This window comes from Taudactylus pleione, unplaced genomic scaffold (genome assembly GCF_031769625.1).
Source record: "Taudactylus pleione unplaced genomic scaffold, aTauple2 ptg000202l, whole genome shotgun sequence".
In the NCBI taxonomy this organism is placed as follows: Eukaryota; Metazoa; Chordata; class Amphibia; order Anura; family Myobatrachidae; genus Taudactylus; species Taudactylus pleione.
Window position 1 is genome coordinate 6,542,338 of NW_028284604.1, and position 19,778 is coordinate 6,562,115.

At 42.3% G+C, this 19,778-nt stretch overlaps 1 protein-coding gene across 3 annotated transcripts in view; it reads left to right on the forward strand.

Annotated features, from left to right (window-relative positions):
• CAMK4 (calcium/calmodulin dependent protein kinase IV) overlaps nt 1-19,778 on the forward strand; it is a 284,083-nt gene that overhangs the window by 167,426 nt on the left and 96,879 nt on the right. For all 3 annotated transcript variants that reach the window (XM_088477684.1, XM_088477682.1, XM_088477683.1), the window contains one exon: nt 14,247-14,325. In XM_088477684.1, coding sequence (XP_088333810.1) covers nt 14,247-14,325 — 79 coding nt within the window. The remainder of the gene's footprint in view (nt 1-14,246; nt 14,326-19,778) is intronic.

The following is a 19,778-nucleotide window of genomic DNA, read 5'->3' on the forward strand; positions in this document are numbered from 1 at the left end:
CAAGAGAATGCAATCTTGTACAGAGAGAGAGAGATTTATGGCACTTAGGCAGTGTAGGCGTTGGTATGACTGCTGTGACAGCATGTCTCAATGAATGGTGAAGCAACTTCTGAAAGGTAGGAAAAGCACTAATTGAAGTGGCACATTTTTAAAGCAACTATTGTATGATTCCAGCTGTAATATTGCAAATGTTGTCATCTCATTATGTGACATTTCCAACACAGTGGTTGAATCTCAATGGAAAAGTTTATTCTCCCTGAGAGTGGGAGGAAGATCTAATGAGAACTGCCCTTAGCCTTTGTCATTTGTCTCTCAGATGCAGCATGACATTAACTTTAGTGAATGCTGGCAGCAACTCCTTGTAAGTGTTAAAATGAACTGCTTGTTCCAAGAACTTTGCATAAATGCTTCAAAGCAGTACAGATCCAAGGCAGCACAGGAGATGTATGATAGTGTTACTGATTCTGAGATGAGGTGAGCAGCTGTACCTGCTCAGAATAACTAATATACTAGTACACTGTATAATCACTGTTTTTGGGTTAAAATGTTTCCATTCTGTTTTAAATATTAAATTTGAGAAATGAGTAAAAGTAAATGTTTAAATGTCAGACGCAGCTCCACTATTTAACTAACGGAGCAGTGGATATAAAATACTTGATCCCTATTGTTGTTAAACATCTGACACCTGGATTTTTAAATATACTGAGAACACTTGTCTGTATTTTTTTGCAGGGTTAGAATAGTCTACTAGATGCTTCCATTGGACAAAAGCTCATCTTAACAGCGGAGTAAACCCAGCTCGTAGGAGCCATTTTGCACCTAGATAAAACCATGTTGCTCTCCAGGAGAGGCAATTTTTAAAAAGTGTAGTTTGATTAGGATTAGATTTTTGGCTATGTTTGAAGCTCATCAGGGCCATGGAGGTCTACATAGTGCCCACCAAGTGGGGGGCAGGCAGAGCTCCAACGGAAGAGCAATAAGCCAGAGGATCAACTGTCACATGGCACCTGCACTGACAGTTACTAATTTCCTCCAAGCACATTTTGGTACATTCTTCAACTGGGGCAATGCCAGGTGTCCCAGCTAGTTCAAAATAAGGCCTGTGTGTCGATGAATATGAAGAAACTTAAAATAAAATGCTGCCATTTACCTTTTGTCTATTCAGTGCCAGGTTCCGCTGACTGGATGAAATGGATACAAAACTCAAATAGATTCAATGGTCATTTCTCAGAGAGAAAATTCACTTTGGACATTATCATCCGTGAAACAGCTGTGATAAGTAAATATGAAAAGTAATGAGTCTTGCAGGGTAACATGATGAGCGCATATGACGGTCAGGCGAACTGACTGTTCAGTTTGCTATCTTGTAGATAGCAGCGCCGATAATGACAGGGGTGCATAGACTAGCTCCAGTTGCGCATCCAGAAACTCCCCCCCCCCCCATCAGTTTTTGTTTTTTACAGATATCCCTGCCCCCAAGTGGCGTAATGTCGTGATTCATGGGCCTATGGGGAGGGGGAAGGTCAATATAATGTAATTCAGTAATCTGAATGCCATTAGTGATCTGCTGCTGCTTCTCCCCACTCAAAGTAAGCGTAAAACTGGGTACACACTTGTGTAATCTTCGGGAGATTTGGCCCCCAACCGACGTGTCTGCCCGACATTGGACAAGTGTGTACCCGCCGCCGACAGATCCGCAGACCAGATCCTGGTCACCTGTCGGGTCTCCTGGTTTTTAAACCTGCTTAAAAACTAGGAGACCCAACCGCCAACCAGGCAACAAATGTTGTAGTGTGTAGGCTGCGGAGACCGGAGCTGGCGACCAACACACCATCAGCGAGGTGGCGGTGTGGGATCCGGTGGGATCCCGCACCATCCGCCACTGCTGCAGGATGTAGCTGGAATGGTGGCGGTAGTGGCGGCGGGATGCAGCGGACATGGCAGTGGTGGGGGTGGCGGTGCGGGACGCAGAGGCAGGACAATGCAGGAGGTGGCTAAGTAACTTGCAGAGTTTGGCAGCTGGCGACGATGTGGCTTCCTATTTCAAACATGGCATTGTGGCACCATGACTTGCCAACCATGACTTGCGCGTCATCGCCCCGCCCCTTTATGCTGGCTAATATAAGCCAGCGCAAGGCAGCGGTTGTCAGTCCGACGGTGGAGGAGGAGCGAAGAAGAGCTCCTGAAGATCGAAGATGCCACGGAAGTCCTGAATGGGAGGCAACCATGCAAAAGACCTTAAAGTCCACCACCCTCCAGGTGAAGATGCAGTGTAAGTCCTGGAGGATGCGGCAGCCATGTAAAAGAGCTTAAAGGCCGCTGCCCTCCAGGTGAAGGTGCAGCAAATTAAATAATTAAAACATATTGTGTTTTGTTTTTATTTTAATATTTCTTCTACAGGGGTACTTTAGGTACCAGCGAGCCCTTAATGCCCCATTTTCTGGTACTTGTGGTTTTCCAAGTATGCGGCTTGCTGGGACCTGTAGTTATACCTGTAAAATACAATAATACACCTTTACTAATGGACTATCAACTTGGCACCCACAGCCCAGGGGTACCTGTCCTTGGGTGCCCTGGAGAGGGGAGGGGCCTTTATTAAGGGGTCCCCACTTCCACAGGAATTCCCAGCCTGGGCTGACTAGTTAGGGGGATGAATACTTTGGCCGGGGGACTCCATCAAGTGTGTTCCTTGGTTGTGGCATTACCCTCCTGCTAGTGGAGCCCGGTGATGGTTCTGAAAATTCGGGGGACCGCTACTTGTTTTGTTCCTCATATTTTTAGAACCAGAGCCAGCTACAAGAGCCTGGTGCTGGTTCATCATATTTTATAATATTTTTTTTTTAACCAGGGCCAGCTCAAAGAGCCAGCGACTGGTTATAGTTTTGCCAGGAGGCTTGCCGAACGAATTGGGAGAGTAGGCAAGTATGGTGTGTGTGTTATATATAATATACTGTACAGTATGTATGTGTGTGTTAGAGCATATGTGTGTTTGTTATATATAATATGTACAGTCAGGTCCATAAATATTGGGACATTGACAGAATTTTCAGATGTTGGCCTCCATTCACCACCACAATGGTTTTGAAATGAAACAAACAAGATGTGCTTTAACTGCAGACTTTCAGATTTAATTTGAGGCTAATTACATCCAAATCGGGTGAACGGTGTAGGAATTACAACAGTTTCAATATGTGCCTCCCACTTTTTAAGGGGCCAAAAGTAATGGGACTATCAACGCAAAAGCTATTTCATGGACAAGTGTGGGCTATTCCATCGTTATTTCATTATCAATTAAGCAGGTAAAATGTCTGGAGTTGATTCTAGGTGTGACATTTGCATTTGGAATCAGTTGCTGTCAACTCTCAATATGAGATCCAAAGAGCTGTCACTATCAGTGAAGCAAGTCATAATTAGGCTGAAAAATCAAAACAAACCCATCAGAGAGATACCAAAAACATTAGGTGTGGCCAAATCAACTGTTTGGAACATTCTTAAAAAGAAAGAACGCACTGGAGAGCTCAGCAACACCAAAAGACCCGGAAGACCACGGAAAATAACTGTGGTGGATGACAGAAGAATTATTTCCCTGGTGAAGAAAAACCCCTTCACAACAGTTGGTCAAATCAAGAACACTCTACAGGAGGTAGGTGTATATGTGTCAAAGTCAACAATGAAGAGAAGAGTTCACAAGAGTGAATATAGAGGGTTCACCACAAGATGCAAACCATTGGTGAGCCACAAAAACAGGAAGACCAGATTAGAGTTTGCCAAACACCATCTAAAAAAGCCATTACAGTTCCGGAACAACATCCTATGGACAGTTCAGACAAAGATCAACTTGTTCCAGAGTGATGGGAAGAGAAGAGAAGGAAAGGAACTGCTCATGATCCAAAACATACAACCTCATCAGTGAAGCATGGTGGTGGTAGTGTCGTGGGCATGTATGGCTGCCAATGGAACTGGTTCCCTTGTATTTATTGATGATGTGACTGCTGACAAAAGCAGCAGAATGAATTCTGAAGTGTTTCGGGCAATATTATATGCTCATATTCAGTCAAATGCTTCAGAACTCATTGGACGGCGCTTGACAGTGCAGATGGGCAATGACCCGAAGCATACTGCAAAAGCAACCAAAGACTTTTTTAAGGCTAAAAAGTGGAATGTTATGCAATGGCCAAGTCAATCCCCTGACCTGAATCCGATTGAGCATGCATTTCACTTGATGAAGACAAAACTGAAGGGAAGATGCCCCAAGAACAAGCAGGAACTGAAGACATTTGCAGTAGAGGCCTGGCAGAGCATCACCAGGGATGAAACCCAGCGTCTGGTGATGTCTATGCGTTTCAGACTTCAGGCTGTAATTGCCTGCAAAGGATTTGCAACAAAGTATTAAAAAGTGAAAGTTAGATTTAGGATTGTTTAGTTTGTCCCATTACTTTTGGCCCCTTAAAAAGTGGGAGGCAAATATAGAAACCGTTGTAATTCCTACACCGTTCATTCACCTGATTTGGATGTAATTACCCTCAAATTAAATCTGAAAGTCTGCAGTTAAATCACATCTTGTTTGTTTCATTTCAAAGCCATTGTGGTGATGAATAGAGGACAAAATATGAAAATTCTGTCAATGTCCCAATATTTATGGACCTGACTGTATGTGTGTGCTATAAATGTGTGTGCTATATATATATATGCCAACAAAGCAGATATGCAAAGTTATTTGAGATTATAACTTACAGATGTGTCCACATACACCTTTCCTAAAATATAGTCATATGGACAAATTTGCCATGCCATGGACTCTGTGACTTAGGCTTGTGATTTTTCTTAAAATTTGCTACTTGGGTCTGCTACTCGTGGTGGAGCATTTTGGTTGGTCCATCCAATGCATATTAAGATGCACACCTGGAGGGTATATTTACTAAAGTGAGAGTTTTTAGAAGTGGAGATGTTGCCCATAGAAACCAATCGGATTCTAACTAAAATTTAAGTAGCACCTTTTAGAAGATAATAGCTAGAATCTGATTGGTTGCTATGGGCAACATCTCAACTTCTAAAATTTCTCTCTTTGGTAAATTTAACCCCTACTCTCTACTTCCTGGAGATAGATCCGCATCCTAGAAGTGCATCAAGGTGTGTGGAGAGAAAAACCTGAGACACACACACTTGTGCAAAAGTGCACAATGTCACATTAAAACATCATATTTTACCCCTTTAGGACCATCCTTTTCAATAGATAAAAATAAAAATGAGATAGATAAAAATCTTCTATTTTCCTGCTGAAATACAGCTTTATTTGTCTCCATTTCTAGTTTGAATATTCAGTGAGGGCACATTGTAATTACACTTAGTACATGCTAAATTTGTGGTGAAGAAAAGCGCCTTCAGTGTGCAATAAAGTATATATAATATTCAGGCTTGCCTACCCTCCCGAATATCGTGTTCCGCTCCCCCCCCCCCCCCCGGAAAAGCAGGCAAGCTTCCCGGCATCCACCAACCTCCCTACCCCCCCCCCAGAAAAAGACTAGAAATCCCCGCAACGGGGATGGGGGGTGGTGGTGACGCGATTGCACGGCTCCGCCCCAATGTGTAATAACTGGCCAGACATGCCCCCCACTGTTAGCCGCCAATCAGCTCCCTCCCGGAAGGAGGGAGCTGATTATCGGCAAGTATGATAATACTGTACCAAGTGTTTAGTGAAGAAAATGTCTATTCAAAATATTCCAAGAGATCCATGTTGTCCCTGTCGCAAACTTCTGTGGTCACCCCCAAAACTACTGGACAGATAAGCTACTTTTTATTTGCATATTGCACGAGTCTTTGTTGTATTTTTAATTAAAGTGTATGTCTGTTTAAAATATACTATGCGATTAGATGTTCTGTTTTCTGTGTTCCCATATTTCATATGAATATTCTCAGGATTGAACGGGATCAAAGGCGGACGTCTTTTATCTGCACTTAACCTCTTATATTTGGTAAGAGGCATTTATATCTAAGGTGCTGGAGCTTTATATTCTTGAGCATGAGGGGAGTACTGTTCACAATTAGATTGGTTACACGTTTCCTGTGTGTGAGCACTTATATTTAACTACAGTATTACACTATATGTTTCTTTTGTTTATACATTGGTTTCCTTTGGAATATACTTTGAGGAGATATCGTATGAAGATACCGCAGACATTTGCGACAGGGACAACACGGATCCCTTTGGAATATTTTGAATAGACGTTTTCTTCACTAAAAGCTTGGTATTATATATAATTTTTTGCACACTGAAGGCACTTTTCTTCACCACAAATTTAGCATCGCATTGATGGTTTTTGAATAGACCATCCCCTAGAAGAATTTAGCAGCCACTTTATTAGGGAGTGTTAATTAGTGTGTTTGTTCTTAATATTGTTATTATTGTACTTTGAGCTTTGTGCGCCACTTACACCATTGTTATAATACACTTATTACATTTTTTACTTTGTGTATATAAATTTTGTGTGAAGAACACTTAGGAATGTGCTGTTCCATCAAATTCCATCTTGTAGATGCATGTCTTAAAAAGTATAGGACTAAACCTTATTTCCATCATCTCAAAACTGGTTTAGTCCATTTTTGGAGTGGAATTGGCTCTGTGCCCTTCAGCATGGTTAGGATTGCCAAACATCTGCTCTATGCACCTTTCTCTCTTCAGAATTACGCAAGGCATTTTATATGCCCTATACACATTCCAGCAGTTGGGCAGATTTGTTAGTGTGTTTATGTTTAGGGATGGATTTATTGATGTGTTTTTATTGTAATATTGTTTGTTTTGTAAGGTCTTGACCTTTTTCCTTCAGAAAAAAAGTGTTCTCCCCACCAATATATGGGTTAGGCTTATTCTACCCATCTGGGATCAGCAGCACTACCTGTCCAGGAGTCCCTTATAGTGTCATTGGGAGGGGAGTTTTCATACCTTTAGTTGTTGGGGATGACCTGGCAGATGGCCCCCATCTAGGCCTTGAGGTGTTGGTGATAAGATGGAAGTTGGCCTCCATCTTACCCTTGATGTTGGTGATGGATTGGCAGCTGGCCCCCATCTAGGCCTTTAGTATTTAGTGATGGGCTGACAGTTAGCCTCCATCTTTTTGTTGGTGATGGGCTGGCAGTTGGCCAGTTAGGTTTGTGGGCACAGGTGATGTTACTAAGTTCTGGCCGTACTTTCTTTGTCACCATACCGCTCTGTTATCATAGTTGCTTACCTTTGCTGTCTCTTCCCCGGGAGAAGCCCTGGGAGGAGAGGCAGGTGGGTGGCCACGGGGCGGGGCCTGATGATTTGCATCATTAAGCCTCACCCCTTCACTGTAAAATGCCCGCGAATGGCTTAAATTTAAATAGGGGCGGAGCCAAATGAGGCGAATCATGTAGAATCGCATCATTAAGCCCCGAGCCCTGCACGGACACCCGCTATCACCGCAGAAATTCTCCTAATTCTGCCCACTTCACTAGGAAGTAGGCAGAATGCGGGAGAAGTGCCTACCCTTCCGGGGGGTGTGGGGGGTTTCCCGAAAAATCTGGAGCCTCCTGCGAAAACTGGGAGGGTAGGCATATATGTATAAAATAAATCTGACCCTTTTTCCTGCCATTTTTGTCTCCTGTATCATTATTTTAGATAAGTAGGTTTTTTCTTTTTTATTTAACTGGGATGTGTGGTCTGACATCAGCCATTAGGACGTTTAATTATCTCACTACACAATTTTAAAATTTACCCTACTTCTGATGCTAGGCAGTAACCGTACACCAATCATCTTCAAACATCTGCTCATTTCACAACTACTTTTGGTATAAATGCTTTATGACTACAACCTATAGATGCAACACCTCGGCAGTCCAGTTCTTTCTTACAGTGCTTCTTATGGTGAACTTTGTTGTTTCAGTTTCCATTTGGATTTTTAATCTAGTAATTTGGAGAAGAAAATGTTACTGAGTCAACGATTTGCTGCTTAAACCATCTCCCATTTCTTACTTACTGTACACCATTATAAACTGTTATCAACCAGTGTTTTCAAACTATACTTAGCGTGTTTTCCAATATTTTTAACATAATATTTGTATAACTTTCATAGTAGACTCACTGTGTGTTTTAGGTTTGGTTTAAAACTTCAGCGGTTTTCACGGTTGTGAAGTGAGCCATTGCAGTCAGAGCTGCCAGTCACACATTATAGTACTGCAGACCGGGCTGCCGCTGAGTTCCTCAGACGTGCCCGGGCTGTGACTTGCCTAGATGCAGCGGCATGATATCACAGGTCATACACGCTGCGTTGCAAGCCAAGCCCAAGCCCGACTGCCTGCACGCTGGAATACAGCATACATGTGTACGTTGTAATTTATTCAATTTTGTTTTTGGTGGTTGTTACTTTTCTGTGGGGGCCAGCCAATGACTTTCTTTTTTAGTTGTTTTTTTCTTTGGGGAGCAATGTGTGTGTTTTACTTCTCTGGTGTGTTTTATTCCTGTGGAGGCCAATATAGTGTGTTTTATTCATGTGGAGACCAGTGTAGTGTGTTTTATTCCCATGGAGGCCAATGTAGTGTGTTTTATTCCCGTGGAGGCCAATGTAGTGTGTTTTATACCCGTGGAGGCCAATGCAGTGTGCTTTATTCCTGTGGAGGCCAATGTAGTGTGTTTTATTCCCGTGGAGGCCAATGTAGTGTGTTTTATACCCGTGGAGGCCAATGTAGTGTGTTTTATTCCTATGGAGACCAATGTAGTGTGTTTTATTCCCTTAGAGGCCAATATAGTGTTTTTATTCCTGTGGAGGCCAATGGGTGTGTTTTTTTTTTTTAATGTGGGAGCCAATATGTATATTTTTTCATAGGTCGCGCACGCCATATCACCAGATGGTGTGCCCTGGCAATTTTAAAATCTTGCATAGTGTGCCTCAAGTTGAAAAAGGTTGAAAATCACTGGTTTACTTGGTTGACATTCGTCATGTGGACATGGTCGAAATGTTGTCATGCAGCATGACTGCTGAAATGTCGACATGATACTTTTCCCCAACCCTAACCCTTTGTCTAGTGCAGGGGTGGGGAACCTTTTTTCTGCCGTGGGCCATTATGATATATATAACATTATATGCGGGCCAGGTGCAGGCCACTCCCCTCTGTGTGATGTTACACAGGGGCGGAACCACAATCGTCAGTGATAACAGCAATGCCTGAAGCAAACTGAAGATGCTCCAGGGAGCTGTAAGGACAGTGGTGTGACGTCTGAAGCATCCTAAGGATGGTCCAGGTGGCACTGCTGCATAGATTCTGGCTGCAGGGTGCCATTCTAGGCACGCTGCTAGCCAGATGAGGCTAGCAGAAAAAAGCTCAGATGGCCAGACTAAATGATTCCAGGGGCCTTATACAGCCCCCGGGACTGAAGTTCTCCATCCCTGGTCTAGTGCCTAAGCATAATCCCCCCCCTCCCACAACCTAACTCTAACCTTCCCTTAGAGCATGACCCTAACCCTCCCTTCCTGCACAATAAACCAAATGTCAACATTCTGAGGATGCCACCTGTCGACAGTTCAACAATGACGACAATGGCACATTTAGACCTTATGACTGCAACCCATGTGTCTTCTACCAGATGCTACAGATTTGCCCACATACATCTATCCTGCGAGTCATGCCGCACATAACGCGGAAGCTCAGTGTGACTTGGTAGTGCTGAGCATCTTTTCATGCGTCTTTTTACCATCAAATGCTTCTTATTGGCACAAGGATGTGAATAGATAGCATAAGCAGCTTCTGCTGATTAAAATGGTATGCAGCATGCCTATGTTCTGTGTGTGACTGCCGGTGTATCTGCATGCAAAATGCTACGTTACAGTGTCAGGGGCTGTAACAATGTAACGTACTGTTTAGCATGCAGATACACTGCAGACGCACACAGAGAACATAGGCATGCTGAATATCATTTTAATCAGCAGAAGCTGCTTGTGCTATCTATTCGCATCATTGTGCGAATAAGATGCATTTGAAGGTAAAAAGACACACAAAAAGACGCTCAGGGCTACTGAGTCACGCCACGGCATGGCGCGACTAGAAGGGCTGTTTAACACGCCAGTAGGCTACATGTATGTATTCGACCCATCTGTATCTAATGGACTCATGAAGAGGGAAGATAATTGAGAGAGTTTGGAAATGTAGTGTTCAGATGGGACCATCATTATTACAACTCTATGAGCAGGATTCTCTTAGTTTGGCAATGCGCATGTAGCTTTCCTTAGAGAGTTCTCAAATCATTTACAGCTGAGAGAGTACTCTCTCAGGTTTGCTGTCTCTGACCAGACTCCTCTAATGTATTTGTCCAAGTAAGTGAACTTAATAATTTATCTAAAAAAAGCATATTTATTGAAAGCTCTGTATACGTTGCTGTAGATGAAGAAAAGAAATATCATAAAATGTAATAAGCTTTACATACTGTGATTGTTTCTTTAATTTCCTTGGAATACTTTTTTAAATATTAGCAAGTTTTCACCAATGGAGATTATATTATATTATATAGTAGCTGCCTTGACATCTGCTGTGAGAAGGAATGATGCCGCAGGCAAAAATGCTTCCGTTATTCATGGAAATACAAGAGGGAATCCCTTGCAGCATAGTTATTAAATATTTTCAGAAGACAACAGGAGCTATATATTTTTAGTGGCTTAGAATTTAATACAGCGTTTTATTCAGCAAACCTAAAACTGCAGTATATGGAATGTAGATTTTGTTGAATAATTCAAGAAAAACGAAAGGTGCAATCCAATATACAGGAGTTTTGTTCTATAACAGGGAACTACTGTACAAACTTTTTTCTGACATCCTCCTTCTATAGATCCATGAAGGGGCGTTGTGTGGGTGGAACAGATGGACCTCATACTCCCACACTGAAACCTGCAGGACCTTTTTTATTACAGCTCCCTGCTCCTCAAGGCAATGTTTCTCCTTCAGATGACACACTTTGACTCCTGCTCCTTATGGAGATGTATCAAACCTTCAAGAGAGATAAAGCGGAGAAGTTGCCCAAAACAACCAATCAGCTCCTGTCATTTTATAGACTTTATAAATTATGGCTAGAAGCTGATTTTTGTTTGCTATGGGCAACTTCTCCACCTCTCTCAAAGGTTTTATACATCTACTTTTACAGTCCAATGTAAGTCCACTGTTACACACATGAGGGGCAAATCAATTCAGTGCTATGTTGAATAGCGCCGTAATAAGTTCCCAGATCTATTCAATTGGCCCCGAGGAGCAAGCAGAATTCTGAATAAACTAGGGCGATGCTGGTTTCCGGCTGGGCTGTGCATTAACAGCATCAAGGCCGACACTTAGGTCAGTAAATGCAGGGCATGGGACTGCACCAGGGCTGCCATCAGAAAATGTGGGGCCTGGCACTGACAATATAGGCAGCCCCCCCTGGGGTATGGGGCAGAGGAGGGCGGAGCTGTGGATGTGGGTGGTGCTACACAGGGAGGGCACAGATTATTTGTTCGTAAGTGCTGTTATATTACTTGATGTGCTAACATTTCTATTTGCATGCTTTTAATTCAATATATCTAAGCACAAGATGTTTTCTATATGTGTGTAGATATATATACTGTGTGTATGTATATATATATATATATATATATATATATACACACTGATAAAGTAAAGGACGGCACTCCCAGGCTTCTTTAGGATATCATATTTCTAAATATTTATATCAAAATTTTATCAATCCATCAACGTTTCGGTGTTAATAAACACAATAATTTCAAACCGACATTACACCTTCAGCTTTGAAATTATTGTTTTTTCTGCATCTTGAAAAAGGTGTTTATTAACACCGAAACGTGACATGACTGAGAAAAGCAAATGGTCACACTTGTGAAAAAAGCTGGCAAACTGAGGCGTAAGGGAACTTAGTGTGAAAAAAAGCGACGGCCGCTGCGTAGTAGCACTTCCTATACAGATTCAGACTAATTCGCTCCCAGATGTACATGTGTCGCATATCAGATTAATCAGTGCAGTCTCGTTAATCAGTTTTGTCTCATCCGATTGTTTCATTTGTGCGACTAATGGTGCGTACACAGTGTACGACTTTTATGAGCTTTTTGAACGATATCGTTCATATCGTTATTGTTCAGTTTATTGCAGTCACCAACCTGACAACGACCAACGATGCTCGTTCCCACATGAACGATAACAAAGATATCTATTTCATGCATGCAGGCCAACTTGGACGATTTTGTAAAGATTTGCCTGTAAAAAGATGGCTTCACTGAAATATAAACATAGATATCTGTCAGTGTGTACAAACAAAAGTGTTTGCCCTACACTACAGAAAGTTGGAGGGAAATCTTACAATGATATCTATCGTTGTTCAAGTTGTTCCGTGTGTATACAGCATTAGATGCACATTTGTGTAAAATACTGTGCAAGCACATGCTCAAGTCCACACCTCTAGCTCCATATCCCCATTGCAATATTGCTTTCTGCAATGAAAGTGTATCTCAGCTGGTAGCCTTTAGTTTCTGCTTGTTAGCATCATCTTTAAGTCTAAGGGCCCTATTTACTACAATCCGCATATTAAATGCAGATTGTAGTGTGATATTAACGATTGAATTTGCATTGCGAATTCAGGGCCTAATTCAGACCTGCTCGCGAGCGCTGAGCGCTCGCAAGCGGGTCGATGTTGGCCAAGTGCGCATGCGCACGATGGAGGCAGCTCCGTCGTGCGCATGAGCGAGACCCGAATAACGACGGCCAAGCCGTCGTTATGGGTCTCGCACCAAAGGGGGCGTGCTGTCGATGGTGAGTGACAGCACGCCTCCTTTGGTGGGCGTCGCTGCCCAGACGGAGGCGTTCCCATGGGAACGCCTACCGTCTGGGGCCGGCCCCACTGACATCACAAGTGATGTCAGTGGGAGTGCTTTTGGCTCTGATAGAGCCAAAAGCACTCCAGGGCTTGCGGCAACTAGACCCTACCGCAAGGGTCTCGTCGCAAGCCCGATGGTCGCGATGGTCTTGACCATCGCGACTATCATTTTGGCCGCTCGCTATAGCTGTGGGTGGGCACCCACAGCTATGCGAGCGGCCAGGAGGCCGCTCTTAATTTCAGAGGGACGGCCCTGATTCAGAGCGAGCACTCTGTCAGAGCGTCCAGCTCTGAATCAGGGCCTCAGGAAATATCACAGGGATTTACTACAAATCCCTTGCAGGGACAGAGCTTGCGATAAAGCTCTGTCCCTGCGAATCCCCTTCGGAGCCTTATCACAGTATTTTCGCAAAAAATACCGTGACAAAGTGCCCATGGATGCGCCGACCGGCCGCCGCTGCTACCCCCCGGCACTAAGACCCGCCCCCCTGGCGCTAAGGCCTGACACCCGCGATCGCGGACCCCCCCCGCGACCCCCCCTCCCTTAATTACACTTACCTGCATGATCCGGGCTCCGGAGATGTCTTCTATGCCTCCGGTCAGGTGATCTCCCATACTGCACTGGGACCCGATCACCTGATGACCGGGCAGCAGTGCACTATGGGAGACCAGCTGACCGGAGGGGAGTCACCACCTGATCACCGGTCCCTGGAGTCAGGTAAGTACATATTTTTTTCACTATTTTTTTTTTTTTTTTTTTACAGTAATCAGCTTGCGGTCTGTTTTAGACCACACAGCTGATTACTGGGACAGACTCCCGGCTCTGCTCTCCCCGTTAGAGCAGGGCAGGAATCTGGTAACCGGGGGAGACCCTGGATATATTATCACAGGGCTTTCCCCGGTATTTTTTTAGTAACTTTGGCCGGATCACATGCTACTGTGTGTGCTAACAGCATCGCACTCGGCACTTACAGTAAGTCGGAGAATGCCATTTACTGCAACTAAACCCCTGGCAATAGGTGCTGTAAACTGCATCTCCTGACTTAAGTGCCGGGCGCCATGTGGACAGTTGAATAGCTCATAGCATTCATTCCCGGCACTATTCAACATCGCAGTCAATTGAATATCCCCAATGTGTGTAATTACAGTCTACCATTGTGATTTCTATCAACAAGCAAACAAACAAAACAAACAAAAATGCCATACAAAAGTATTTTTGGAGCTGAATGAGTATATACATTTTTTCACCTGACACCACTTAAAAATGCCTAAAAATAATGTTTTTCCTCAAGATTAAATATGAAATGTGATATTCAGTTTGAAGATGTAACTCTTGCTTTTATTATAATATTATAAAATAATAGCCTTTTCCCTCTCCTTTCTATAGGGGTGCGACATCGGTGGTGTACAGATGCCGGCAGAAAGGAACCCAGAAGCCTTACGCAGTCAAAATGTTAAAGAAAACTGTAAGTTTGCTCTGTCTGCCCAGGACATAATCATTCCATAATGATACAGACATTATTTAGGACCTTAGTCAGAGAAGGAAGCTAATGCCATTGTTATGCAGATTGAGCGATTGTCTACCATTGTGCATGCGTATAAGCCAGTGCTGCGACAGTCTTGCGATTCCGCACGCACAGAGAATCCATTTTGCAAAGTGAGTGACAGATAGTTACTGTTTGGGAGAGGTGACGGGGAGTAGTTTATAAAACTCAAGTGTGTTTGACCGTTTAAATGCCATTACATGGGCGTGCATTAATTAGCCCTTGCGATCTCCTGCGCGGCATGAGAACCTTCTGCGTGTCAGGAGAGCTGCCAAGTGTACGGCTGGTCAGACTTGCCGTGAGGGCAAGATGGCTGCTCCATGTGCGCAGATGTTACCGATATTTATGCAGGTAAGCGACGTCATATGCATATGAGAAGGCAGCGGTGGGCGTCCTTTTGCTCGTGTAAGCTTTTGAACTATTAGCATATAATTGCAGCTGCAATCGCATTAGCGTCATACTTGCCGACATTCAGCTCCCTCTTTCCGGGAGGGAGCTGAATGTCTGCGCACAGCGGGGGCGTGGCCGGGTAATGATGCCGCATTGGGTGTCAGGAGGCTTGCCTGCCTTTTTGGGGGACCGGGAGTGGCACCCTATATTCGGGAGGCTCCCGGCCAAATCGGGAGGGTAGGCAAACCTGATTAGCGTGCATCTCTGAATCGGCCCTTAGTCAATACATTGTGGAAACATTGTCTTTCATCTGATCTCTCACACCTAGAGGTTCATGAGTTTTTCCCAAACAAATTGTTTATACAGATGTGTCCACATACATCTAGCCTCCTTGCACGTTAAACAGCCTTTCTAGTAGCTCCATGCGTCTTTTCATGCAACTTTTTCCCATCAAATGCATCTTATTCACAAAATGAATGCTGATTAAAATGATGTGCAGCATGTCTATATTCTGTATACGACTGTGGTTATAGCTGCATGCGAAATGCTACGTTACAGTATCAGCGGCTGTGACACTAACATAGCATATTGCATGCAGATGAAGCCGCAGTTGTACACTAAAATGATATGCAGCATGCCTATATTCTGTGTGCAACTGCGGCTTCATCTGCGTGTGAAATTATATGTCAGTGTCACAGCCGCTGACACTGTAACGTAGCGTTTCGCATGCAGCTATAACCACAGTCGTATACAGAATATAGACATGCTGCATAACATTTTAATCAGTGTAAGCTGCTTGTGAGTCATATTCGCTTCACTTTGTGTATAAGGTGCACTTTAAGGGAAAACGTTGCACGAAAAGATGTTCAGCACTCATGCGTTCTGTGTAATGCGACTTGTAGCAAGTGGAGGAGAGATGTATGTGGATACATCCATAGAATTCATTACAAACCTTGGTACAGCAACCTGTAATATTAATTATTGCATGGGCTCTAGATTACAATAGTCACTTACCAGCCAAATCGTGCGTTACATAAATCATTGCCTGTAATACACACCTAAATGGACATTTAAAGGAAACATCATGCACATTGAAATCCACAAATGAGAAGGTTTTTATAATTTATACATACTGTATATTCTTTGTTGAATGTATCTATTTAATCTATGACACAGTATGGCTGACATCCAATCATGCTAATCTTGGCTTTGAAAACTGAGTGTTTGGCTGTTAGCTGAAGAGGGAGATTCTCCCATAAGCGAGTTGACCCTACAATACTTATTGCATATGTCCATCCCTAGATAATCATTTCTTTAATCATCTAAATCACATACACATAAAAAGCGAAGAATGGTAAAGGGAATGCAGTAGCCACTACATCAACAACTTTGCAGTCATGGCTTACTTAGGTACTCACATAGTGAATAATGCAGCATGTGCATTTTATTTGCGGGAACATTTTTTTTTTGTATTTGAAACCTCATTCTCGAGTAGCAGAATGAAGGACATACCTAAATCATACTTGCTAACTCTAACTTGATTGAGACTCCATGAAATAGTAGCAATCTCCGTCTCCCTGAAGAGTCTAGTAATCTCCCTGATTGCACCTAACCTACATTATGAAGCTGTTATATATAAAAAATACAGAGATATATACATTCTAATAGGATTATTAGTATAATCCTGCATTGGTTATAAGGCACAATGATCCCTATGGTTACATGCATTTTCTGAAAAGTATCAGTGTACTTTCATCAACAAGTAGATCTTACTAATTACTTTGGGGCTCATTTACATATGGATTTCAGTGTTATGACACGCCTCCCAGATGTAGCAGTACACGCCCACTTTACCACGCTCATAAATGCTGCTGTCTCAATAGCCCTGAAATGCTTTTTCAAAAGTAGACAAGTATGACCTATATATGCCCAATTCTGCTTCTCCCTTACAGATTAATTCACAAGGCAGTCCGACCTGGAAAATTGAGACATCACTATTGAATATCAATTAGATTATGGCACCCATCCCATACCATCTATTTATCAAATTAAATTGATTCCGTTAACTTTAAAGTTTACTTTGAAGTTTTTCTGCCAAATAAAATAACACAGGAGACTGCATCACATCACTGGAGAGTGTCAAATGATCGTCTTATGTTCTGGGGTCCACATATCATAAAACTGCAATAGTAATATTTAATAAGCTGATAAAAGAAAGCATTTGATTATCTCATCAGAGATTATGATTTCAATAGTAGTTTAATCGAGGTCTGATGATAGTTGATCGCTTAACCCTAATTCTAGTGCTAAAAATAGCTGTCAGCATTACAATGTTGTGATTATGACAATGTCAACTGCTATGCAGTCGTGATGCCAACAGTCTAAATGCCAACCATCGGCATCCCGACTGTCTAATCCCGACAAGGGTCTAATGACAGGTGTTGAAATCCCGACGCCTGTCATTTTACCTATGCCGGGAGCCCGACGCCCGGCAACCCGATCGAAGAAAAACAGGGCACGGAAAGCCGCACGGTGGGAGGGTTAGGCTAGGGGCTCCCGCGGGGGATTTAGGGTTGGGAAACACTCCCGGGAGGGTTAGGGTTATAAGGTTAGGCTAGGGGAAGGGGGGGATAGGTTTAGGCACTTAGAGGGGGGTTAGGGTTAGGCACTTGGGGGGGAGGTTAGGGTTAGGCACCCGTAAGGGAGGGTTAGGGTTAAGGGGGGGTTAGGTTAGTTTGTACTTACCTTAGCTGCTTTTGGGATATTCACTGGTACTGGTGTTCCGGCGTCGGGATTTGAACTGCCGGACAAGCGTCCGCCGGTAAATCATACCGATCCCTGTAAACTATCTGTCAGTTTTTCCATTGTGAATGTCGATATCATGAATTTATATTCCATAAAAAAAGTTTCTTTTGTATGCTACATTTGCGATTTGGTTATACATGATTTTGTTTTTAATTGGTGTATTAGTGTCAGTGTCACAGCTGCTGACACTGTAACGTAGCATTTCTTATGCAGATACACCCGCAGCCACACACAGAATACAGGCATGCCGGATATAATTTATTCTGCAGAAGCTGCTTGTGAATAAAATGCATTTGTAGATACAAAGTTGCACAAAAAGACACTGAGTGCTACCGGGATCCGTGGCGCCCATGAGTTATATTTAACGCGACTTGTAGCGCAATTGGCTGTCAGTGCTTGCTGGCACTTGTAGCTCAACAAGAACTTACACTATAAAAGACCAGAGGTACCAGGAGTGGTCCAGTGCTGCTCAGCATTGCTTCAGCACGGTCCTGGTCTGGGGACCAGGTCATTTTTTTTTATGCACCCTTAGTGGTTTAGGATTGTTGCTGAGTAGGCTGCTACATTACAGAATGGGCAAAACCAAATAAAGTGACTTGGGGAAAATGTACTGAAGTGCGGTGTTGTATGATGTTTGCAAACTGCTACACTTTAGATGCAGTTTGAGGTTTCACCATCCAAAACGCAGAATAGTAAAACCTATGATTTTGATCTGAACACTGCATGCGATGTGTGTCAGTTTAGTACATTTCTTCTTCCTAATTGAAAAACATATTTTACCGATTCGTTGATTTATTTACTCTTACTCTTAGTTACTCTTACCAATAAAAAGGACATATTGGAAAATAAAATGTGATTTGGGTAGTGCTGCTGTCAAAGCATAGTTATGTTTTATGAGCATTGTGAGCCAATGGGGAGAATTTACGAAGCAGCGGCTTCTGTAAACCGCTGCTTCCTGGCGGGTTGCAGGTACATATTTAAAACGGCACCTGGAGTCAGTGTAAACCTGGAGTCAGTGTAAAGCCTGCCGGGCTTTACACTGACTCAGAGTGCTGTTTTAAATATGTACCTGCAACCCGCCGCTGCTTTGTAGATTCTCCCCAAAGTGTCTTAGGTGATGATGTTTTTGCTAGCAAACAATTTAAGGAAAAATGCTTTTCAAGTTACACTGGCCTATAGCGATTGTTATATATTTGTAAATCGAAGAAATTCCATGGAAACAACTTGGCAGTTTTTAGATTGTCTTTGTTATTTTAGTTATTACAATTTTAAAATCTTTGATACTGTTTGGAAGGAAGTAAATAAAATGACATGAAATTTAAAATGGAAAGCAGCTGGAAATGTCTTGGACCTTGGTAATATGCAAAGAGAACATTGTAGCTTAGAAATTCTTATTTTTGTCCTCAAATCATTCTTGATTGCTCTGGTTTGTAAGATATCCAGCACAATTGTAATTCTAGTCTCACAGCAAGCTTGAAACAGCTCATACAATGTATCGTGCCCTCCTTGGGTACACTAATCAGTAACTGCAAGGGCTGCATGCACTATCTATCTGATCTATTTTGTTATTGCAAACTGTTCATTTTATCTATGGATGTTGTATACATAATAGCTTGTTTTTATTTCACGCTAGGTACTCTATATTTTATTTATAAATTGGCTAAAATTTAAATTGCACTTGAGTGACATTTTATGATCTGCAAAAAGACAGTTTTTTCTTTTACATTTTACAACACACTCTTGAAATCAAGTTCTTCAGCAAATCATTTTCCAAAAAGCAAACTTTCATAAAGTATGAGTATATTTTGAATGTTTGTTGCATTGCATCATGAACTGCCAGGGGTTATTTATTGTTTTATTTATCTAAATTAGTGTTAGGGGAGTAATGCTTTAAAATGTATCTTTGTGAAAATAACATTTTTGAAGCAAACTTATGTTTCTAATTTTTTCATTTTGTCATCATCATCTTCCTACTATGATGTCTAGATCAAAACTAGTAATAGTAAATCATGCACTTAAAATTGGTAGTTAAAAATAGACTGAATAAATATTTAGAAAGATCTGATTGTTGTTTGACAAGTACATTGGCAGAATCTATATTTATTAATGTTATAATATGTATTATATATATATATATATATATATATATATATATATAGGAAATTAATCAAATTAATATA